At 45.0% G+C, this 24,048-nt stretch overlaps 2 protein-coding genes across 8 annotated transcripts in view; one reads left to right on the forward strand and one right to left on the reverse strand.

Annotated features, from left to right (window-relative positions):
• The window catches only part of LOC120819216 (putative uncharacterized protein MYH16), a 36,137-nt gene extending 23,537 nt beyond the window's left edge, over positions 1-12,600 (forward strand). For all 6 annotated transcript variants that reach the window (XM_078103051.1, XM_040176407.2, XM_078103052.1 and 3 more), the window contains 17 exons: positions 84-140; positions 2,958-3,044; positions 3,633-3,878; positions 3,983-4,100; positions 5,188-5,315; positions 5,481-5,677; positions 5,759-5,891; positions 5,963-6,179; positions 6,256-6,392; positions 6,529-6,632; positions 8,776-8,968; positions 9,046-9,249; positions 9,353-9,478; positions 9,572-9,742; positions 10,147-10,347; positions 10,434-10,580; positions 11,894-12,600. In XM_078103051.1, the coding sequence (XP_077959177.1) occupies positions 84-140; positions 2,958-3,044; positions 3,633-3,878; positions 3,983-4,100; positions 5,188-5,315; positions 5,481-5,677; positions 5,759-5,891; positions 5,963-6,179; positions 6,256-6,392; positions 6,529-6,632; positions 8,776-8,968; positions 9,046-9,249; positions 9,353-9,478; positions 9,572-9,742; positions 10,147-10,347; positions 10,434-10,580; positions 11,894-12,046 (2,619 nt within the window). In that variant the 3' untranslated portion in view covers positions 12,047-12,600. The remainder of the gene's footprint in view (positions 1-83; positions 141-2,957; positions 3,045-3,632; positions 3,879-3,982; positions 4,101-5,187; positions 5,316-5,480; positions 5,678-5,758; positions 5,892-5,962; positions 6,180-6,255; positions 6,393-6,528; positions 6,633-8,775; positions 8,969-9,045; positions 9,250-9,352; positions 9,479-9,571; positions 9,743-10,146; positions 10,348-10,433; positions 10,581-11,893) is intronic.
• A 3,154-nt stretch (positions 12,601-15,754) lies between these two features.
• gas7b (growth arrest-specific 7b) overlaps positions 15,755-24,048 on the reverse strand; it is a 40,898-nt gene continuing 32,604 nt past the window's right edge. For both annotated transcript variants that reach the window (XM_040176896.2, XM_040176895.2), the window contains exons 12-14: positions 19,710-19,789; positions 17,933-18,031; positions 15,755-16,456 (exon numbers count right to left, since the gene is read on the reverse strand). In XM_040176896.2, the coding sequence (XP_040032830.1) occupies positions 16,343-16,456; positions 17,933-18,031; positions 19,710-19,789 (293 nt within the window). In that variant the 3' untranslated portion in view covers positions 15,755-16,342. The remainder of the gene's footprint in view (positions 16,457-17,932; positions 18,032-19,709; positions 19,790-24,048) is intronic.

Below are 24,048 nucleotides of genomic sequence, written 5' to 3' on the forward strand. Positions count from 1 at the left end.
ATAACACCTCAATTTTAGTTTAGCCATATCTATCGAAAGCAAGCGGTTATTCTACAAACGGTTGCACTTTTTTCTTTCCTCAGGCTCGCGTTGAAGAGCTGGAGGAGGAGCTGGAAGCTGAGCGGGCCATCAGGGCCAAGGTATGGTACAGAAACGCCGTAGCCTCTCACTGGGCAGAGGTGAGCTTGGCTCTGCTCACATGGGCCTGCAGTGTTTTAGCAGATCTGTGGGCAGCTGGGATATGTGTGTTGGTGCTGCGCCTCTGCTCACACACACACACACACACACACACACACACCGGCTGTTTCTTAGAAACTCTAAAATAATTATAATTAATTATTTTGTTTTACGTTCAGTTTGGGCACACAAAAGTTCCCAAGACATGTAATGTTTGTAATGTGAAAGTGTTTGTAAGACAGTATAAGTAGTTCAAATAAGTTGATCTACCAAGGTGGGCACGTTAAGTGCGTGTTTTTACAAACCAGATGCTTTTAGTGTGTGTGTTCACAAGCCTCAGAACCTGGTCGCCCCTCTTAACACCTGCCTGCACTTTCCACGTTGTAGTAGAGAAGAGCAGAAATGCAGAGGGACGTACTTCAGCCCGAGTGTTGACTACAGTGACAGTGGCCCCGAGGGTGCGTTTTGTACATTTCTCTTCTCTCTGGGTGGGATTGCTAATGGTGGTAACCGGGTGCCCCCCCCACCCGTCTCCAAAGCCCCCGGGCGACGAAGGAAGCAGGCAGAGACATGCAGGTCCTTATCTGTGTGTTCAGAGGAGCTAAACACAACATACCTCCGCTGCAGACAGGACGTCTATTGTTCGACTCGGCCCCTCAGGTCGCACACAGATAATCGGGAGGACTCAGACAGCACTATTATACATGAGATCTTCAAACTGTGCAGTGGATTGTTCTCTGACACGCACACAACCAGTATGTCACCTGTAAGACATACCGTCAATATCCTTGTACCAAACCCAGAGCAAAGAGAGGTGAGGTTTACGCTGCAAATACTATTTTCATATGAGCAGTGTTTCAAAAGTATTATTACAGGAGTCACTTCCAGTGACATACCACCAGAGAATCCCCCACTCTGCAGCCCCCCTCAACTCCACTGAACCTTTGAGCTTCATTGCTAATTGGATGGAGCTGGTGGCCGACAGGTTGGGGGTCTGAGCCCCCCAGTGAGTATCATTTGTTTTTGCTTGTTCTGCCTGAGGTGTGTTGACTGCTTGGCTCATTGATGCTATCGTGGAGGCCTAAAGGCCGGCGCGTGCTTCTGCGTCTGCGTCGACGCACTCGTTTCAATTCATGGTTCTGCGCGTGTTGCAGAGCAATTCACCTCCAGAACAACAGGCGGAGTTAAGCTTGTATAAGCGGCTTGTATAAGCGGTCATATTTACGCATTTCCTCCGACAAAAGTTCCTAAATCTGATCCGTTTGCTCGTAAACATCCTTCGTTTTAATAATGGCGGTATCGGGCTATGAAAGCGGAAATGTGAGACTCCGTAGAGGACGTAGTTAGCGGACCAATCGCAGCCTGGTGCGATGAGGGAGGCTTGCGCCGCTTTTCGAGCCTAGAAAAATGTCTCGACACACGCAAGGACGCAAGGAGGTGTGAAAAGCGACGCAAGGGACACGCAAGGAGGGCTTGCGTCCGAGTCGCTCTGAAAACGCAGTAGCATAAACTAGCATAAACTCCACTTTGACAGATCAGTCTCAACATCAACGGCTGCCTAAAGAACAGCTGAAAAGATGCTTTTAGCTACAGAGCACCTTGTGTAATGGCCCCTCATTACGAACTCTCTCTGTGTGTGTTGTACCACGTTTGTGCGTGACAGGAGTCTCTCTGATGACTTTACTGAGGAGTTCATCATTCATGCATTTCTGAACCTTTACGGAAATATTAGATTGTTTTACATTGATATCTAACACATGTTGACAATCAATATCTGTATATCCAAATACATTTACTGTAATTTTGCCATCAGCAAGGTCTGAGAAAGCCACTATAGAGTACAAGTAGCCAGAAACACAGCAGCACATTTACCAGCTTGAGAGCCAGATGATTTTCTCAGACATTGGAGCCAGAAGGAGAGTGAATGTTGGAATTACTTTCAGCAGGACACGCCTTCTGGAGGATGTTTGTATCCAGTCATACTGTCAGGGTTGGAGTGAGGCTCAACCCAAACGCAGAACGAAACGACACGGCAGTCAGATAGCGAGTGAACAACGTCTGTTTAATTGAATGATACGATGGTAGATGAGCGGCAGGAACGGGCGTGAGGAGTGCAGGTGATGAAGGTGAATCCCAGGTGACGATTTCCCAGATGGTGTCCAATGATAATCCAACATGCAGGAACAGGCAGGTACAAGTGACAGAGGTAACGATCCGATGTCGGCTGGTGGGCAGGCTCTCCCTCGTATACCCTGGTGATTGTAGATCCGGTGCAGGTGTGTGATTACAGGAACAGTGACCGGTGCGTGCAAATGCCAACCTCTCCCAGATCCACCAGAGGGAGACCTAACCCAGCCGTTACCCGGGTCCAGAGGCGGGAACTCGGACAGATACTGGATAACTTCCACAGGAAACAATAGTTTACAGATAAGGGTTAGGGTTAGGGTTAGGGCCCGACTGCTTTAGTGCCAGAACAGATGAAGTTGGATACAGACAAGGTTTTTATCACATTACTTTGAACAACGACTGTTAGTGAATATTTAGATGAAGGGTTTTCAAGTACTAACCATACTATGACAAGTAAAAATAGAGTAGAAATATTCATCATTGGAACTCCAGATGGAGGATCAGTAATGGTTACATCTTGATCATACATGCTGTACATTGTACCATGACAGAAATCATAACGGTTTAGCCTGGTGTCATCTCCATTTACTATCAAGTTGTACCCTATATTCTCCATTAAGCTCCTTACATGACAGTGAATTCATTTCTGGCAGGTGGAGAAGCAAAGAGCAGATCTAACTAGAGAACTGGATGATCTCACTGACCGACTTGAGGAGGCAGGAGGGATCACCGCGTCACAGGTAAAACTTCAAGACCAGTTTGCAACAGTCTTACTGTATACTGTCGGTGCCTTTGGCTGTTACGAAAGCTGTATCAGTGTCTGACATTCTGGATTCTGAGATTTACACATAGTAAAATGTAAAATATCTATATTTTTAAGGTGCACTAGATTATACACTACATACTTTTCTGTCAAAAGCTAGAGGAAAGGCACTTTTAAGTCTCAGCTCAACAGGAAGAACTAGAAAATTTCAGTGTGGCTGTGACTGCCCAAGCCGTCACTGTATATATATATATAAATATATATATATATACAGTATATACCTACCTGCTTCTCGACTAGAACTTCAACCCAATACCTGTGAAGACATTAATCACAAAGGTCAGCTCCTTAAAAAAACAAAAGAAAGTTCTCGCTTTAATCAAACAGGATCCAGATCATTATTGCATTCGTCTTTTGGCAGTTGCAGCCATACTGTCAAAATGTCTCATATTATATTATATATTATTTCTGATATTATTTAGTTTTTTACTCTTCACAGGAAATACTCAGTATGATAGAAAGTAGCTATAATGTTCTGTGAATGCATGTTATTCGTGATTTACAGATGGAGGTGAACAAGAAGCGAGAGGCTGAGTTGCAGCGTCTGAGGCGAGAACTGGAGGAAACTTGTGTCCAGTCGGAAGTGCTGGCTGCTTCTCTGAAGAAACGGCACAGTGATGCCATGGCAGAGCTGAGTGAGCAGTATGAAGCTCTGCAGCGGACCAGAGCCAAACTCGAGAAAGAGAAGCAGAGTCTGAGGATGGAGGTGGATGAGCTGACTGCTTCGCTGGAGAGTCTGCAGAAAGCAAAGGTTAGTATGTCAGGTTGCATGTTATGCAAGTGGAAAATGACCTCTTTTTACCATCACAATGTTTTGTTTAACATTTGTAACGGTGAGTTATTGTTGTACTGCAGACATCTTCAGAAAGCCAGATGAAGAAGCTGGAGGAGCAGCTGTCAGAAGCCAACAGGAGAGGAGACGACCTGCAGAGGAACCAGACTGAGCTCAGTGTGGCCAGGAACAGACTAACAGGTACTGTCCACTTGTAGGTACCGGTCACCTGTCACATCAGGAACAGACGCATAGGTACGGTCCACCTGTAGGTACCGGTCACCTGTCACATCAGGAACAGACTTACAGGTACGGTCCACCTGTAGGTACCGGTCACCTGTCACACCAGGAACAGACGCATAGGTACGGTCCACCTGTAGGTACCGGTCACCTGTCACATCAGGAACAGACTTACAGGTACGGTCCACCTGTAGGTACCGGTCACCTGTCACACCAGGAACAGACTTACAGGTACTGTCCACCTGTAGGTACCAGTCACCTGTCACACGAGGAATAGACTCATAGGTACTGTCCACCAGTAGGTACCAGTCACCTGTCACACCAGGAACAGACTTACAGGTACTGTCCACCAGTAGGTACCGGTCACCTGTCACACGAGGAACAGACTTACAGGTACTGTCCACCTGTAGGTACCGGTCACCTGTGACACCAGGAACAGACTTCAGGTATTTCATGTAGGATGATTGAAAAGGCAGTGTGTCCCAGTATACCTCTACCTATAATAAACAGAATATTGACCTACGCTTTGTTTGAAAACTCCACTTGTCAGCAATGACATTTGTAGAGATTCTGTGTCGGTCTTCCATAAATTTGGGACTTAAAAGAGAATGCTCACTATTAGGAACACTGAGGAATCTTGAACTTTATTCTATTCACGTCCTATAACGCCTATAAAACTGTTTTTTATGTTGCCAAAAATACATCAGCAATTAGAATCAGAAATCAGAAACACTTATTGGCCCAAGTATGTTAGAGGTACAAGGAATTTGACATGGCGGGTGGTGCATGTCCAGACGCCATACAGCACCCCGACATAACATTGGACAATAAGAAAATGAGACACTGGACAACAAGACAAATAACACACTGCAGGTAATATAACATGTATGTTCTATCTGTAACTAACCAAAAACTATAACATTCAGAGGACAAACAAATCCAATTGAATAGTGTTTTCTTGGTATCGCTACAGAACTGCCGTATGTTCGGTGCTGAACGCCCCTCTATGTTGCAGTGTGATGATCAATTTGCTTGTGTGTCCTTTCAGCTGATAATGCAGATATAAGTCGACAGATGGAGGAGGCAGAGACCAGAGCCAGCCAGCTGAGCCGCTCCAAGGCTCTGCTCCAATCCCAACTGGAAGAATTAAAGAAACATCTGGACGAGGAGATCAAAGTGTGTGTGTGTGTGTGTGTGTGTGTGTGTGTGTGTGTGTGTGTGTGTGCGATACTAAAAAGATAATAAAAAAATATATATCCAGTATCCAAATGCCTTTTAACAGATCCCTCACTCTCCCACTTCTGTATTCTGTATTGTATGTGTCTCTGGTGTGGCTGCTAGTGTAAGCATGCGCTCAGCAGCAGTCTGAGCACCGTGCTGCAGGAGTGTGAGGTGCTGAAGGAGCAGGTGGAGGAGGAGCAGGAGAGCAAGCAGGAGCTGCAGCGTCTTGTCTCCAAACTCAACAGCGAGAAGACGCACTGGAGGACGAAGCATGAGACAGACGCCATACAGCACGCCGACAAGCTGGAGGACACAAGGTACCGATACCCACGATATTTGACATCTGTCACATTTGATGTTTTAACATTTTTCAGTGGTCCAAATAATGTGTTTTATAGGAAGAAGTTGGCAACCAGACTTCAGGAGGCCGAGGAAGCTGTGGAAGCCACGCAAGCCAAATGTTTGTCGCTGGAGAAAACCAAACAGAGGCTGCAGGGAGAGGTGGAGGAGCTGTGCATAGACCTGGAGAAGGTAGGAAGCACGTCGTATAAGTGCCATGAATGTGTTTCTCGTTGTCTTTGAGCATATGTTCCCTGTCCCAGGCCAGCAGCTGCGGTCAGGCTCTGGATAAGAAGCAGCAGGTCCTGGAGAAGCAGCTAGGAGACTGGAAGCAGAAGTGTGAGGAGCTGGTGGCTGAGGTGGAAGGCTGCCAGAAGGAGAGCAGGCAACACACCAGCGAGCTCTTCAAACTCAAGACGACCTACGAAGAGTCTCTGGAGCAGCTGGAGGCCCTACGCAGGGAGAACAAGGTCTACCAGGGTACGAGAGTGCACATCTGACGTTGTAAGGATTAGCTGTATCGAACCAATGGTTTAATTCGACTTCTCTTTGACAGAGGAGGTAGCTGACCTGACAGACCAGCTTTCAGATGGAGGTAAAAGTGTTCATGAGCTCCAGAAAGCAAAGAAGAAGATTGAGATGGAGAAAGAAGAGTTACAGGCCTCACTGGAAGAGTCTGAAGCAGCTTTGGAGGTGCATAGCTTCAGTAATCTAGCTGTGCTAATTTGAGTCAATAGGGTCTCTTACTCGTTCAGTTCATTTTACATATCTGTGTTATTTTCTGTCTTTTCCTCTTTCCTCGCTTCCCCTCTTCCTTGCCTCCACCCAGGTTGAGGAGACCAAGGTGCTGAGGTTACAGCTGGAGTTGTCTCAAGCTAAAGGAGACCTGGAGCGCAGACTTCAGGAGAAGGAGGAAGAGATGGAAGCTGCTAGGTACCTCAGCCTCCCCTCAACCCTTAGTGTACTAAGGACATTAAGGACTACTGGAAACTGAGCTGAAACTGTCTGCCATTCCCTTTTATAATTCACTCTAAATTGCAATTAATACAATGCACGGGGTCTTTAATGATGTATAATAAGTATATAATGTAATTGTAAATTTAAACTTCTAACTTCTGCATCCGGTCTGACCTGCAATATAGCTAATAATATAGATAGCTGAAAGGACCGGCAGAGATCACTCCTTAAAAAGTTTGACAGCAAGATTATCAGGAATCAGGAAACATTTATTGCCAAAATATGTCAAACATACAAGGAATTTGTCTTGGTGGTTGGTGCGTGACAGTAGACAGTGTAACAATAGACAACAAGACAGCAGTGCACAAGTAACAAAATAAAGCAAAATGAAATGCTAATGCAATGGGTTAGTAGAATAAGGCTATGGGTTAGTATAAAACAAGGGAATAAAGTTAAAAATTTAAAATATTAAAAAAGTTTAAAAATATTAAGCGTAAAGTAAAGCGTAAAGAACAAGTGACAAAGTGACGACAAAGTGATGAATTACGGTTAAAGTGACATGTGCAGTGTGAAGGGGAGTGACCGGTGGAGTGTTATAGTCAGTCAGTGGGGGACCGGCTCTGTTGATGAGCCCGACTGCCGACGGGAAGAAACTGTTGGTGTGGCGGGAGGTCTTAGTCCTGATGGACCTCAGCCTCCTGCCAGATGGAAGGGGCACAAACAGGTTTTGTCTGTGATGAGAGGGGTCGGCTACCATCTTTTCAGCTCGCTTCAGAGACCTGGAAGCGAACAAGTCCTGCAGGGACGGCAGATTGCAGCCGATCAGCCTCTCTGCAGAGCGGAGGACACGCTGCAGCCTGCCCTTGTCCTTGGCTGTGGCTGCAGCGTACCAGGCGCTGATGGAGGAGCAGAGGATGGACTCCATGATGGCCGTGTAGAAGTGGACCATCATCGTCTTTGGCAGGTTGAGTTTCTTCAGCTGCCTCAGGAAGAACAACCTCTGCTGAGCCTTCTTGGTGATGGAGCTGATGTTCAGCTCCCACTTGAGGTCCTGGGTGATGATGGAGCCCAGGAAACGGAAGGAATCCACAATAGTGACGGCGGAGTCACACAGGGTGATGGGGGAGGGTGGGGCTCTGTTCCTCCTGAAATCCACAACCATCTCCACTGTCTTTAGAGCGTTGAGCTCCAGGTTGTTCTGGCTGCACCAGGACACCAGATGGTCAGACTCCACCTGTAGGCGGACTCATCCCCACCAGAGATCAGTCCAATGAGGGTGGTGTCATCCACAAACTTCAGGAGCTTGACGGACTGGTGACTGAAGGTGCAGCTGTTGGTGTACAGGGAGAAGAGCAGAGGGGAAAGAACGCAGCCTTGGGGAGAACCGGTGCTGATAGTCCTGGAGGCTGAGACATGTTTCCCAGCTTCACCTGCTGCTTCCTGTCAAACAGGAAGTCTGTGATCCACTTGCAGGTGGAGTCGGGCACGTGCAGCTGGGAGAGTTTGTCCTGCAGCAGAAATGGGATGATGGTGTTGAAGGCAGAGCTGAAGTCCACAAACAGGATCCTGGCGTAGGTTCCTGGGGAGTCCAGATGCTGGAGGATGTAGTGGAGGGCCATGTTGACAGCATCGTCCACAGACCTGTTGGCTCTGTAGGCGAACTGCAGGGGGTCCAGGAGGGGGTCGGTGAGGGACTTCAGGTGGGTCAGGACTAGCCGTTCAAAAGACTTCATGACTACAGAGGTCAGGGTGACAGGCCTGTAGTTTGATTGGTTGAAAGACCCAGTGCCGTATCTGGTGGGTTGATTGTTACTGGTGGACGCCCCCCTCTGCCTTCGCTGCTTGCGTAATGTTGAGATGCCAGACATTCCTAAATTACTCGCCGTGTAAAGAGTCTTCCATTGAATGGGTATAAGAGAAGTGTTCATCCTCTCATGATGTGTCTTGCCTAAAAAGGGAAGATACGTATGGCACCAATACTCTGTAACATTGTCTTCAGAGGTAAGGCTACTCACATTAATCTGCTGTACTACTCTTCGATAACATCAGCAAAGTTCTTCTTTGCAATGTCTCTTCTTTCAATATTTGTAATACATTTTGATGAATTCACCCCTGTCAGAAAATGCCACCAGAGGGCGCTGGAGTCCCTGCAGGCCACTCTGGATGTGGAGGTGAAAGGAAAGGCAGAGGGGTTGAAGTTGAAAAAGAAATTGGAGGCTGACATTAATGAGCTGGAGCTACAGGTGGAACTCTTCACCAAGAGCAATGCAGAGCTCAGCAAGAGCAGCAAGAAGATGCAGCTACAGATTAAGGTCTGACTGTAACATACCGTATGTTTTTTTAACACACTGCTGGAGGCTAAATGACTGAATCACTGTTCCTGTACCAGGAGCTGCAGACCCAGTTGGAGGAGTCGGTAAGGAGCCTTGAGGCGTGCCGGGAGGAGCAGTTGGCCATGGAACGACGCTGCTCTTTATTGGTTAGTGAAGGGGCGGAAACTTGTGCATCCCTGGAGATCACAGAGAGATCCTGCAAGGCCTTGGAGATGGAGCTGCAGAATACCAGGGAGAAACTCAGCGACCTAAACAACCAGGTGAAGAGACGTGTCTCTGCAGGATCATCAGCTAAGAATCAATCCTGTGTTGGCAGAATCAACGTACATTGATAACTTTCTCAATATCACTCTGTGTGTTCAGTTCCAGTTAACTCTCAGTGCGAGGAGGAAGCTGGAGGTGGATCTTCAGACTCTGCTGCAGGAGCATGAGGAGCTGCAAGGAGCGCTAAGAGGATCCATGGACAAGTCTAAGAAGGCCAGCTCTGAGGTAAAACATACACAGACATTTGAGAGATGAGATCAGTAGAGGTACTTTAGGTAGATGTATTTTCATGTCGAATGGCTGGTGTAACTCTTTCAGTTGGCTCGAGTGGGGGAAGAGCTGCGTCTGGAGCAGGAACACACCCTCCACCTGGAGAGAGTGAAGAAAGGTTTGGATGCTCAAATCAAAGACATGAGCACCAGGCTGGATGAGGCCGAGCAGATGGCTCTGAAAGGAGGCAAGAAGATCATCCAGAAGTTGGAGGGAAAGGTACGGAGTGACCTATCAGTCTAGTATCCACGACTTCTTCCAGATGCTGAATGCGACCGTCCTGACCTTTCCTTTACCACCACAGGACAAAATGTCCACGTACACAATCTATTTTTTGATTGTAGTGTAACGGACTGTCTCATGTTTAGTGTTTTGTATTTGAGATAGTATGTCCCTTCAGTGTTGCCGTAGTGTTGCCACCCTGAGGGTTGCGAGGTGAAGGCGGTTATGAATGTGCACAGTAATAATAGTAATAATATGTGACAAATAATAATAATGATAGCAGCAGGTGTCGGCAGGGCCTCAGCAGGTCAGCGTCCAGATAGAACCATTCTCCATGGAAACAACAATTAACACTTGATGAACAATCAGAGTTTAACTCACAGTTGTGTGTCTGTGTGCAGGTAAAGGAGATGGAGCTGGAGTTGGATTCAGAGCAGAAGCGGCACGCTGAGGCTGTGAAGACGCTGCGGAAGAACGAGCGCCGTCTGAAGGAACTGCTATTCCAGTCAGAGGAGGACCAGAAGAACCAGCACAGGATGCAGGAGCTGGTGGAAAGGCTGCAGAACAAGTTGAAGGCCTACAAGAGACAAGTGGAGCAGGCTGTACGTCGTCCCATCCTCCTCCTCGCTACCTACTTGAAATAAAGTGCCTGTTACTTGATAACATTCTTGTCTGCTTTTAATTGCAGGAGGAGCAAGCTAACATGAACTTAGCAAAGTACAGGAAGACCGTCAATGAGTTGGATGACGCTGAGGAGCGAGCCGACATTGCTGAGTCAGCACTCACTAAGATCAGGACCAAGAACAGAGGCAGTTTTGGCAAAGGACACTCTTCTGTAAGTATCACGAACCAAGTCATCATCTGGGCTTACGAGTACTAATGTGATTATAACTATCCAGGAAAAAGCAGTTTGAACATTTTCCTTTATATATGATTATAAAAGATTATTTTTTTCATTCTTTTCTATGGAAATAACACACATCACACACAGCTGGTCAAACTTATAGAAAAGTCAAACAAACCTCAAATGTGGTTTTAGAACCATTAAACATATTCAAATGAAGTGATTTAATCTGCTACTGATTTGGATTGATGTACAGTTTGGAATGTATGCCCAGTCAACCACAATTACTTTTGGGATCCTATAACCTATTGACGTTTTTGTTTTCTGTCAAATTACTCCATAATTATTGTATGGATTGTAATTTCTCAAACATTCATTTCAGGATGAAATGAAATTACTTTGGTGATGCTTTAACTGGTCCTCCTATACAAATTATCATAATATAATTTAATGAAGTGCAAGTTAATCCGTTAATTTTTTGCCTTGTATGTTACACATACAGATATTTGTATTGGTTATTGGTGCTATATAAGAATATAATAGAATGAAATAAATATACAATGTAACGTATATGAACAGACAACATGAGTACATTGAAACGCGTATGTATGTACATATTTTTCCACGTTGACAAACTGTGCAAATGTCCATTCATCTTCAACCGCTTATCCGCGGTCGGGTCGCGGGGGCAACAGTTCCAGCAGGGAACCGTCTTGCTCCTGATGGACCGCAGCCTCCTGCCACAGGGAAGGGGCTCAAAACGTTTGTGTCCAGGGTGAGAGGGGTCGACTACAATCGTTGAGTCAGGCACATGCAATTGGGAGAGTTTGTCCTGCAGCAGAAATGAGATGATCGTGTTAAATGCAGAGCTGAAGTCCACAAATAGGATTCTTCAGATGCTGGAGGGTGAAGTGAAGGGCCATGTTGACTGCGTCGTCTACAGACCTGTTGGCTCTGTAGGCCAACTGCAGTAGTCAAGGAGGGGCTCATGAGGGTTTTGAGGTGGAACAAGACAAGGTGCTCAAAAGAAATTCATAACACAGAGGCCAAGGCGACGGGCCTGTAGTGAAGTCCTGTGATGCTTGTTTTTTGGGGGACGGGGATGAGGGTGGAGACCTTGATGGAGGCTGGTACGTGGCAGGTTAGACAGCTTATCAGCACAATGCATCAGGAGGGAGGGAGAGACAGAGTCCGGGCCGGCTGCTTCTGTAGTCGGGCGAACGAGTAGTAGGGGTAACCAAACGGAACAACCGTCGGAACAACAAACGGAACAAAAAACTAAATAAATGTCTTTGCTCCACCAGGGTTACAGCACGCCGTACCCCGGCATGGTCAGATCCCCCAGCCCTGTGGGCTCAGAGGGCAGGGGGCACAAGATCCTCAACGACGACAACGAGTCGGTCAGCTCCCTCATCCCAGCGTACCTCGACTCTCTGAAAAAGCTAATGGTCGATTAGAAGAAACAACCAGCCACTTTCCAGGCAGATCTCAGTTCGAAGCTGCTCAAACTTCACAAGTCATTCAGGTCACGAGCACATGATTTAGTGTGTCACGTGTTTGTGTATTGGACCTTTTTAAAATGTACTCAGAGATGTAGAGATGACTCTAACTGCAGGATCCTTACGTTAATAACACAATCCAACACATCTACTGCTTAATGGAATATTTGTATGTGAAAACAGATTGGATATGGGAAACAGTACTGTAATTGTGTTCCAACTTGCCAGAAGGCAGCACTGTCCCAGGAACAGAAAGACTCTTGTTAGGCTGGCAAAAAGCAAAATTCCCTCAGCTGTATTGCACACTCTGCATTCACAGAGGTCCAAACTAGTCAGGCTTGCATTATTATACTTCTCTCTCGCTGTGCTATTATATATATACGATAATCACATTTTTACATTCAATGAGAAAGCGTGTCCAAACTTTTGACTAGTATGTACAACAACGCATAGTTGTAATTTTTTAACAACTAATTTTTCATTAATAAAATGGAAATATGTATCCCATGCCACTTTCCGGGTTGTTGTGTTTTTTTCTAATAAATGAGGCATGCATGTTTTTTTGGGGGGAGTTTTTCCTGTGCCGATGTGAGGGTTTCGGGACAGAGGATGTCGTATGTGTACAGACTGTAAAGCCCTCTGAGGCAAATTTGTAATTTGTGATTTTGGGCTATACAAAATAAAATGAATTGAATGTTGGGAATGGTCTCACGCGGGGCACCATTTGTTGGGAATGGCGTTGGGAAATTAAATCATTGACATCAATAGAATTATTAATAATTGCTAAGATCCATCCATCCATCTTCAGCCGCTTATCCGGGGTTGGGTCGTGGGGGCAACAGCTCCAGCAGGGGACCCCAAACTTCCCTTTCCCGGGCCACATCTAACAGCTCTGACTGGGGGATCCCAAGGCGTTGCCAGGCCAGTGCAGAGATAGAAAGAGGTATAAAGCGAGTGCAATACTGCCCCCCGCTGCTCCGATTCTCCGGCCAAACTCACACTCCATCTTCCCCTCACTCGTGAACAAGACCCCGAGGTACTTGAACTCCTTCACTTGGGGTAAGGACACATTCCCTACCTGGAGCAGGCAATCCATCGGTTTCCTGCTGAGAACCATGGCCTCAGATTTAGAGGTGCTAATCCTCATCCCGACCGCTTCACACTCGACTGCGAAACACTCCAGTGAGAGTTGGAGGTCACAGACAAGATAATTCACAAAATAAGTAAATAATGCGGCACCACCCTAAAAAGGGACGAATAACCAAACTATAAATCAAGTCTCATGATTGATATTTACTCATTAAGAGCAAAGAATTGAAGGTTTGAGTTCGGATACTGGCTATGTTTGCAACCAGCACTACAGTACACGCACAAAGAAATCACAGAAAACTACTCCTTCAAGTATAACAGGGTTGATTAACTTCCAACAATACTTATCTGATCAATACCATTTTAAATCAACAACTATTATACAATATCCTAATATCTAAATGACAAATATTCGTTCATGCATGTGGAAGGGGAGGTGTGTGTGTGTGTGTGTCTGAGATGAGGAGGGGAGCTAGCTGGATGCTAAGCTCCCGACCATGTGGCCGAGGTGTTGCTAGCAGGCTGTGTTTGTACACCACGTGTGTTCCTCACAGTTAAACCTCTGTCTGTAGGTAACTATATTATCTTCTTGATGGTGTTATCTGTGTTTCCTCGAGTGTCGTTGGTGTCCGATCGGCCCTTTATCGCGAGCAGGGTTCTTTTTCAAGAAATTTGTAATGAAAAATTAATGGTTATAAACAAATGGCTTGTAAATGATTCATCACCAAATATGAACATGTTACCAAGTAAGATATGCAAAACAATTTCAAGATTTTTTATTTTAGGACAATAACAAATAGTGTCAATGTATTTTACCTAAACTATCCGATAAAGACCAACTCGATCTCTGCTAAAACTAAGACCATTTGTCATTGTTGTGAAAATATTTTTTTTGTAAAAATATTGTGTGTATATATATATATACTGTATATATGCCTCATTCATTACAAAAAACAAGAACCCGGAAAGGAGCATTGGTTACATATTTCCATTTTATTAATGAAAAATGACAACTATGAGTTGTTATTTTTAGTATTACTGTTTAGCTTGATTACTAAACAGTAATACGGCGTAGAATGTAAAATTGTAAAATATTTTTGGGCTGTCAACATTTACACGTTAATCTCTGCAATTAATATGACCGAGATGAATGTGAATATTTTAACGCAGTTAACGCAACTTTGTTTACTTCTGGTCTTCCATTGTGCCGTGTGTAAAAAACGTTGATCCCGGAAACGAAAGTCAGTAGCTGAAGATGGAGAGAGCTTTTTGCATTGAAAGTAAAACAAACAGAGGTGCAACATACAGCGGAGAACCGCAGAGGAATCAGTGTCAAAAAGAAGGGGGGTGAGTGGCAGATCACTTCACACACCGCTAGGCTAAGCTAGCTGCTAGGCTACTTCCATCTCAACACCTACCCTGCAGAGGACCACCACTCTGTAAAAGATAAAAACTTTAAATATTTTTTAATAACTTTTAATGTATTTTTAAAATGTGTAATTAATTAGTTCATTTAAAAAAAAATCTATTGACAGCCTTGCTTCACTGACCCTGAATCTAATCAAAGCATCTTACTTACAGTTTCCAAACTGTAAAATATTTGAGAGGATTGTTATTCATTCATATATATTAATTTATAGAAAGTACGAGTCAAATGTCTGGAAACATTTTCTCATTGAACTGAATGAGAACTGTTCACGGGTACTGCATATATAAACATCTATATATTTGATCTATAATCAATTCTGAATATAATACGTTCTTACTACTATTTACTATATTTAACATCCTTCATTTCAAATTATACCTCCCATATATTTACACAGGACTCTTTGAACATCATCAAAATATAATTCAGTTCTCCCTAGAATATTTTTCATATGAACAGTAACTGAGTATATTTACTAAAAATCACATCAGCATAAAGTGCAATTGGCTGATTCTTAATTGTTGTTGGGAATGAAGTAACACTGGTGCTAATTAAATGTTAGATTCCTTAATATGTTATTAACTTTAGTCAAACCCCAACCAAGAAGTTACTTACAATCATAGCTGAGCTACCAGAGCTCAACAATTAATTAAAGATAATTACATATCAAAATGTTGTCAAAAAAATGTCAAAATCCCTACAGACACAATAATTATAGAATGTGTGATCTAATGTAATCTGCCATCATTTCAAATATAAATTTACTAAGAAATCCAGAGCAATTTGTGAGAGAGAATTCTCAAGTTGTGTCTCATTTCTACATCCTTCTGTCATGAAAGCAAATCCTGCTGCTAGCTAGCTATGAAGTTCTGAGGGGCATCTACGCGGTAAAGAGAGCAGAACTCAGCGAACCCCAACGTGGCGCTGATACCTGGTGGAGCTGCGCCGGTCCAAGTGATGCTGCAGATGAGACCGCACACACCGCTTAATAATGCCTGAGAGTCAGACCGTAACATAAGTTAAGCACGCTTTTTTCTCTGGGGGTTGACATACCTTTTAACACCAGATGTTATCGCTGGGATTGGCCGTTTTCATTAATAAGTCTGTTAGCAAGAGTTCCCTTCCTCACTTGACAAAATCAAGAAACGAGAAGCTGCATTGGTTTATTTGTATTGGAAACATTGGAAACAAAGACCTACTGTATGATAAATATTGTGTTTGTAAATGTAAAATGTAGTAACAATAGAAAGGGTGGGAGGGGCTTAGCACAAAGACCCATTGTGAGTATTAGTATGAAAATACTTTGGTCTCAGTCCGGTACACAGTAACAACCCTGTTGCCTCGCAGCGTCTGTCAAACAAAAGCGAATCATTGAATCACCTCACAGAGCAAAAGCAGCTGCATGACATACTCAACATTAGCAGGTCTTTAAATGTCCATTGCAGAGGCTTCTTAGTGTCCACTTCCCTGTGCCATCTCAGCCAGGCTTCAGCACCCGACATCATCTGACACTTTACGCATTGCTGAAGGTTCTCTACTACTACTCCTGTATACTGAGCCCATCTTCCCCACTGAGCACTGACTGACCACCCCTCAGTCTGGTGGGCGTCCCAAGTGGATCAGTGGGAGGACGGTTAAGATCCCAGCACAGGTTTCATCTCCTCGTTGGTCCTCAGGCATGTGTCCTCTGGAACAGAGTGTGAGCCAGCGGGTGCAGATGGGCGTCTGCACGGGGGTCAGATTTCTATGTCCACTGGCCTGGTCTCCCCAGTCCTATTCTCTCGCACCCAAAGCTCTCTGTCTTTGGCCGGGTCCACACACTGCAGCAGCTGGTCCACCGGCTCCATCGTCTGGACAAAGAGAGAAGAGTTCAAACGTCGCCTCAGGTGGTCTCTAATGGTGTACAGTAGGTGGGGTAATAATGGGATTGATTTACTTCAAATTCCCATTGTTCTCCTGCCAGGGAGAACACTGCACTCCAACCTGACATTAGATTTTCATCCCAGCGTCTATATTGTACATAGCTTTTTGAATATATAGACATACGTCAAATTAAAAAAATGGGAAATTTGAATTTACTTCTACTTCAACCTGCAGACATATGAGTAAAATTTCCCTCTTGAGGGATCAATAAAGTATCTATCTATCTATCTATCTATCTATCTATCTATCTATCTATCTATCTATCTATCTATCTATCTATCTATCTATCTATCTATCTATCTATCTATCTATCTATCTATCTACAACCTTATTAGTACAAATGTATTCTGCTGTAAGAAAGGGGTCCTCGCTGAGTGTGGCACAGCGCCCGAGGGGCCTGTTTGGACTGAGCTTACACTGATTCTAACCAAATACATAATCAGCGCCCTGCATGTAGTATTGTACAACACTTGGACTTTTGCCGTTTTTGTACTATTACAAAACAGATTTTAGACTTTTCCCTGTTTGATCAACACTACATGCATAGTAGTGAAAGTGCAAAATAGCTTTTATTGAGACACAAACAATATTAAGAACAAAGTATTCACCCCCTGAGTCAATACTATTTGCTCTTGGGGTACGTCTCTACCAGCTCTGCACATCTAGAGATGGAAATGTTCCTCAGTCAGATTGCATGGAGACGTTTGTAACATCAAAGTTATTTCCTGCCAGCAACACTTCCATGTTTCCACCTGTAATGTTCTTTGTGCATTAAAATCTCCACATACCACCACCCTGTTGCCACCTATCCCTTCAACCCCCCCTGTCGGCCAGATAATCCGTGCACCATCCGTGGACCATCGCCCATGATTTTACTGGTCTGGCCCCTTGGTCAGCATGAAGGCCCTTTCCTCAGAAGAGTTTGACAGCCCTGGTCCGAACCCCACCTGACAACGTGCCTTCAAGACAGAACATCTGTCAGGTTCCTCTGACCTCTTTTAGGAAACTTGGGTTTCAGCGCCCCTACGTTCCTCGCCAACTTGGCCCAAAGCCGAGTTCTGAACTGCTCCTTCGTTCCACTTCACGCCGGCAAACTCTGAGGCCTTCACAGAACTTGTGTATTCATACTGAGATTAAACTTCGGACCCTATTTACTAGTTGTGTGATGCAAATGTGACTTGTGAAGGCAATTGGTGGCAGCCTTTGGAGGAGCCTTTCCAGATCTTTATTGGTAAATCATTTTGAAATCCATGTAAATCCCCCGACTTCCAGATGATGGACAGATGATGGTTGGTCCATTACATAAAATCCCAGTCAATTTGAATCCGTGGTTATACCATGATAAAATGGTATAACCTGGTCAAGCTTTCCTTAGTACCTGTAAAACCCATTGGAGTACTTACACTTTGGTTGAACATATCTGTCTCATGTCGAAGGGTGGTGTACTGACACAGATGCTGTCTGATCATCTCCACTCGCTCCATCTCCAACCGCTCCAGCTCCTGAGGAGAAGAGCAGTTAGTGATGATACGTGTTCCCCTACATCATATCTGTACGTCTATGAAGCTAGAAATATATATATATATATACCAACATTCACTCTTAGTAAGTTATCACATCAGTAATCTCTCATGCATATTGCATTATGAGTTTTAAAAAAAGGAATTAAATAAATTGTAAATTATTATGAGGTGTGAGTATATAAAGAATTCAATTCTGTTGAATTAATCTTTTATAGCCCAGATGGCGTTCCAGTTTGGACTCATACAGCCTCCTCTGTCAAAGCAGCCTCCAATTGGTCTGATAAAAGGTGTTTTTACATTAAAAGCATGATTTTAGCTCGTGCTCGTGACCTTCAACTCGCATATAAAGAAGACTTCAAGGACTGCCTATTTTCATCTACGTAACATATCAAAAATCAGGAACTTCCTGTCTCAAAGTGATGCAGAAAAATTAGTTCATGCGTTTGTCACTTCCAGACTGGACTACTGTAATTCTTTGTTATCAGGCTGCTCTTGTAAATCTCTTAAGCCTCTCCAGTTGATTCAGAATGCTGCAGCACGTGTATTAACAAGAACTAAGAAAAGGGATCATATCACTCCTGTATTAACTTCTCTGCACTGGCTCCCTGTTAAATCAAGAGTAGATTTTAAGGTACTTCTCCTCACCTACAAGGCACTTGCTGGTGAGGCACCGTCGTATCTTAATGAGCTTGTAACACCTTATTGCCCTACAAGGCAGCTGCGCTCCATAGATGCTGGTTACTTGTTGTTCCTATGGTTTTAAAAAGTAGGCTGGGGGCAGCCCAGCCTTCTTTTCGCTCCTCTTTTGTGGAACCAGGTTCCACTTTCAGTCCGGGGGGCAGATTCGGTCAGCTCTTTTAAAGTAAAACTTTAGTAAAGTAAAATGTTCCTCTTTGATTCTGCCTATAGTTAGGGCTGGCTCAGGTTAGCCCGGACCAGCCCTTAGTTAAGCTGCTATAGGCTTAGAATGCCGGGGGAATTCTTAGGACACACCAAGCTCCTCTTGCACGCTCTTGTTCTACCATAATTCACGTTTTATTAATGCACATGACTAATTCAGCTTCTTTCCGGGAGTTTTTTTGTGTGCTTTCTCCCCTATCAGGTCTCCGTAGATCGTGGTTCCTTCGGGACCCTGGTCCTGACACCTACCGTGGCCCTGCTGACACCTGCTGCTGCCATCATCATCATCATCATTTTAGATATTAATCATATTACTTTACTCATAAACCAACATTACCCTCTCCTAAAGTCTCTGTGCTCTCCCTCCCCACAGGCTTCTGTGGATGGTGGTTCTATGTGATGGTGGTTGCCCCTGCAGTGGTCCTGCTGTGCGCCTGGCTTACTACTCACAACTACTTCATTACTATCATTTCTGTCATAGGAATTGCATGTATTATACATTGTTCATTCTGTACACATGGCATCCATTGTAGTCTGTCCATCCCGGGAGTGGGATCCCTCCTCTGACGTTCTCCCTAAGGTTTCTTCCCTTTTTTCCCTCTTGGAAGGGTTTTTTCATTTTTTCCTGTGCCGATGGAGGGTTTCGGGGCAGAGGATGTCGTATGTGTACAGACTGTAAAGCCCTCTGAGGCAAATTTGTAATTTGCGATAATGGGCTATACAAAATAAAATGACTTGACTTGACTTGATTCCTTACCAGACTCGTGGTGATCATCTCCTCAAACCATTTGGACTGAGACTGGTTATACAGGTCGACACAGCGAATCAGATCGTCTCCTGTTAGAGACAATTAATAGAAAACAGTGAGACCTGAAGGCCAGTAAAGTTTCTCTTCTGGACTGAACTTTAAAAAGCACAATCTGTCTATTTTATTCGTTATTCGCTCACAGCTGATGATCAGTCATGCACAGTATCGGTGCCACGCACAAGACCACCTGGCCTGAGAATATAGCCCCTTATGATCCCTTATGGTCCCATCTGTCCCTGCCTGTGCTGCTGGCCGCCAAAGACCACCTTTCATCAGAGATGGAATGAGGGGGAGAGGATGCTGATCATTTAGCAGATGATTCAATCTTCTGCACTCAACGACTGCTCATATGTCTGCTATTTTTTATTCACATGAATACTGTCATTTTTAAGTGTAAATGTGAAATAGCTCATAGCCAGATGCAGCACGTATCTGGTATAAGTGCAGGTATATAATTGGTTATCAGTCACGTTTAGTGGACATTAGTGGGCTGTCCCTTTAATCAGAACGCAATCTCTGATTAGTTTAGAAATGTTACTATAAGAACCTACTTCTGATGCCTCAGTTTGACACACGAGTATATTGTTAGAGACTTATTCTAATCTATTCTTGACATTTGTGAAAACACTCAGGGGCTAAAATAGAAGGTTCTTGTAGTACATAGGTCAATATATAGAGGTACATGGACCGGATATTATTTATAATACTTTTGAAACTGCAGTAACAAACCTATTGGCAGCTCTGTGGGATTTAAGAGGCTCAAAGGGACGTAAATTGAATTTCCATGTTTTCATCTGCTGCAGCACAGACCACAGCAAATGGGCCTAAAAGGCTTCTATCAATAGACATGGAAAGAAGAACTGCTGCTTCTCCTACAAATACAAAACAGTAATGCGCTCCATAAAGGGGGCGAGAGCTTCAGGTGGTTGATTCAGGAGAAGAAGCAGAGGAACGTGAGGAGATGAGTCTCTGTTATCGGCACACAGATGCCGGCCTGAAGTTGTTTTGCCATCAGTCTCTTCTCTGCTTCCCTCAGCAGCCAGACGCCATGAGCAACTCCTGCTTCCCCCTGTGCGTGTGCGTGTGTGTGTGTGTGCGTGTGTGTGTGTGCGTGTGTGTGTGTGTGTGTGCGCGTGTGCGTGTGTGTGCGTGCGTGTGCGTGTGTGCGTGCGCGTGTGTGCGTGCGTGTGTGTGTGTGCGCGTGTGTGTGCGCGTGTGTGTGTGCGTGTGTGCGCGTGTGTGCGCGTGTGTGTGCGCGTGTGTGTGTGCGTGTGTGCGCGTGTGTGCGTGTGCGTGTGTGCGCGTGTGTGTGCGTGTGTGTGTGTGCGCCTGTGTGCGTGTGCGTGTGTGCGCGTGTGTGCGTGTGTGTGCGCGTGTGTGTGTGTGCGTGTGTGTGTGTGTGTGTGCGTGCGTGCGTGTGTGTGTGTGCGTGTGCGCCTGTGTGTGTGTGTGTGTGTGTGTGTGCGTGCGTGCGTGTGTGTGTGTATGTGCGTGTGCGCGTGTGTGTGTGCGTGTGTGCGCGTGTGCGTGCGTGCGTGCGTGCGTGCGTGTGTGCGCCTGTGTGTGTGTGTGTGTGTGTGTGTGCGTGTGTGTGCGCGTGCGTGCGTGCGTGTGTGTGTGTGTGTGTGTGCGCCTGTGTGTGCGAGGTGGAGCAGCGGTCTTTGTGTGTCACAGCATGTGCTCGTGCCTGGTTGAGTCATGACATCACACACTTGGCGTCTTTACTCTTAGTCACTGTCTTCAGGTCGCTGAGATATTTCAAACTTTTACCAAGCAGCTCGTCTCCTGCTGCTTTTCCACATTGTTCATAGTTAAACGGAAACTTTGTTCCTGTACTAAGATTGGTTTGTAGTTCACTCCTGAGCAGTGTATTAACTATTATTCATTTAATGACATGTGTCTCCAGGCTAAGGGCCAAAGTACTAAAGGCCATGAAGGCAGCCAGCTGACCCGTGACCAGTGTTGGCAGTGACGCGTTACAAAGTAACACATCACTGTAATTCCACTACTTTCAGCGGTAACGAAGTATTTCTTTAAATAAATTAACGCAGTTACAATTACTTAAATTGAAATGAGTCCGTTGGGGCGTTACTCTCTTCTATGACGCGAAGCGAAGGGCCGGCAAATAGTAAGTAAACAGCTGCCTGACAAACGTCGTGAGTCACAGAATAGTCGCGTACGTGTAAACAGCGTCGCGTCGCTCATGAGGAAAGAGCGCCGGATGCTGCAGGCGCCGCTCCACGCAAACAACCAGGCTCCACTTCACACGGACTGCAGCCGATGAACCGGCAGAGCTGAACAGATCGATCGCTCGCCGTGTTGGAGATGAGATGCATCCTGTCAACTGTCCAGTCAGTTGCCTCAAACTGTTATTTTGTTTTAAGTTAAGTATTAAAAAGGACTTTTGTGCTATTGCTTGATTTGAAGGCCTGTTGCCCCGTTGATTACAATAAAATATGTTTATTGTGTTTGACTGTTCAGTACTATTTATATTCATTACATTTAAAAAGCAGACATAAAAGTAACTTAAAAGTTACTTTCCAGAGTAACTAATTACTTTTGATACACAGTAACTGGTAAGTAATTCAATTACCTTTAAAAGAAGTAACTAGTAACTGTAACTAAATACTCATTTTCAGTAACTTGCCCCACACTGGTGGTGATGTTCCCAACGTGAGCCACCAAACAGAATCCATCCTCCAAACGGACGTCATGGATCACATTCATCACATTCATTATTAGACTTCGTTGTAAAGTTTGACGCGTGGAGTCAAACGTTTGGAGCCCATGTGTTGTGAAGGCTGGTTATCACTGTGCATGGTTGTGTCCCCCAGGGACTGTAGACTTGGTCCTGGTTCTGGCCTCTCTGAACACAGACTACAGCGCACAATGTTCCTTCCTCTTCTTCCATCGCTCTGTTAGAAAAGCTCCCGATGCGCCTCATGACTCGTGTGAATAGACCGACACGGTGTGTGGGTCACAGCGGAGGCCGAGGGGCCTTCAATGAGGGCTGAAGAAACAAGGAGAATATGGAATCATGTTCGCTGAGCTCTGGTTCTGCCCTGACACAAAGCATGAGGGAAAGTCCTGCATCTACGGGGAAGGAATTCTAAAGCGTTGCTTGATGAAACCACATATCTGCAATAGAAATGTGTAAAAAATCAAACACTTTACTCCAGCAGGCGCCAACCAACGCGCTGATCTCCAAAATAAAATAAAAATAACTTTCTCAAACATTTTCTGAAATGTCTTCTGAAGAACTCGTCAGTGGCTGAACCTCCGTCCTCGTGTCCACGACATTCAGTTGACTGCTCGTGTATTTATTCACCAACGTTTGCAGTCTCTGTGTAGTGCTTTTGTCTATTATGGGATATCCTGATGCCTCGTAGCATCACGACCATAAATGTGAAACCTCACTGTTAATGATCCAAATATTCCCGTATTCAGCCTGTGGAACGTTTCAACCCATTCCTGCCAATCAACATGCCAGGTGACCTGCAGAATGACAGAGCTAAAGGCTCAAGGGACGAGGACTTGGAGGTCTTGTGTGGATGTTCGCTACTGACGGGCAGGTGTCACTGTGTGGTTCTCCTGTCATCAGTGTATGAATGGGTGAATGATGTCATGTAGTGCACAAGTCATCAAAGAACATCTGTGATGTCATAGACATCAGTGAAGGGGTCTGAATGCATCTTTGAACCTTCACCGGCTGTGCCTCCACCCACAGGTGTGATTTCTCTCTCTTGGTAAGACAACCCTGAGATCTGATTGGCCGAGCCACAGACCCCACAGGGTGGTGAGTTCTGTGAGCTCCCTCTCTCTCTCGGCCTGAAGGTTAAAGACAGTATGTCTGTTCAACCTTTCCCAACTGGCTCTGGTCTGTGGACGGATGAGACAACACAGCCTCGTCGATCACAGGATCTCAACCTTTTTCCAGCTGCTACAGAGAAGTCTGGCTGCCCCGGTTTTCACTTGCGGAAGGAAAACGTCTTCTGCCTTGGATACAACTTGCGTGTTACAAGAGCACCCACAGTCCTCATGATCCCCAATCGATCCCTGCATCCCTGCCGATCGGACCAGCGACACTCTGTGTCTGGGCAGAAGTTATTTTTGTTCTGATGTTCACTGCATTGTTTAACCAGAGACTTTGTGTTTATGAACCGCTATCGTGCCTCACTGTTCTGAACAAGATCTGCTTTGCCTCGAGTCTTTCCTTCTTACTTTGATTTCTACTTTACTGACCAATACACCCGTCCCTCCACACACACATAGCTACCTACAGACACAC

The sequence above is a fragment of the Gasterosteus aculeatus genome, chromosome 5 (genome assembly GCF_964276395.1).
Source record: "Gasterosteus aculeatus chromosome 5, fGasAcu3.hap1.1, whole genome shotgun sequence".
NCBI classification, from domain to species: Eukaryota; Metazoa; Chordata; class Actinopteri; order Perciformes; family Gasterosteidae; genus Gasterosteus; species Gasterosteus aculeatus.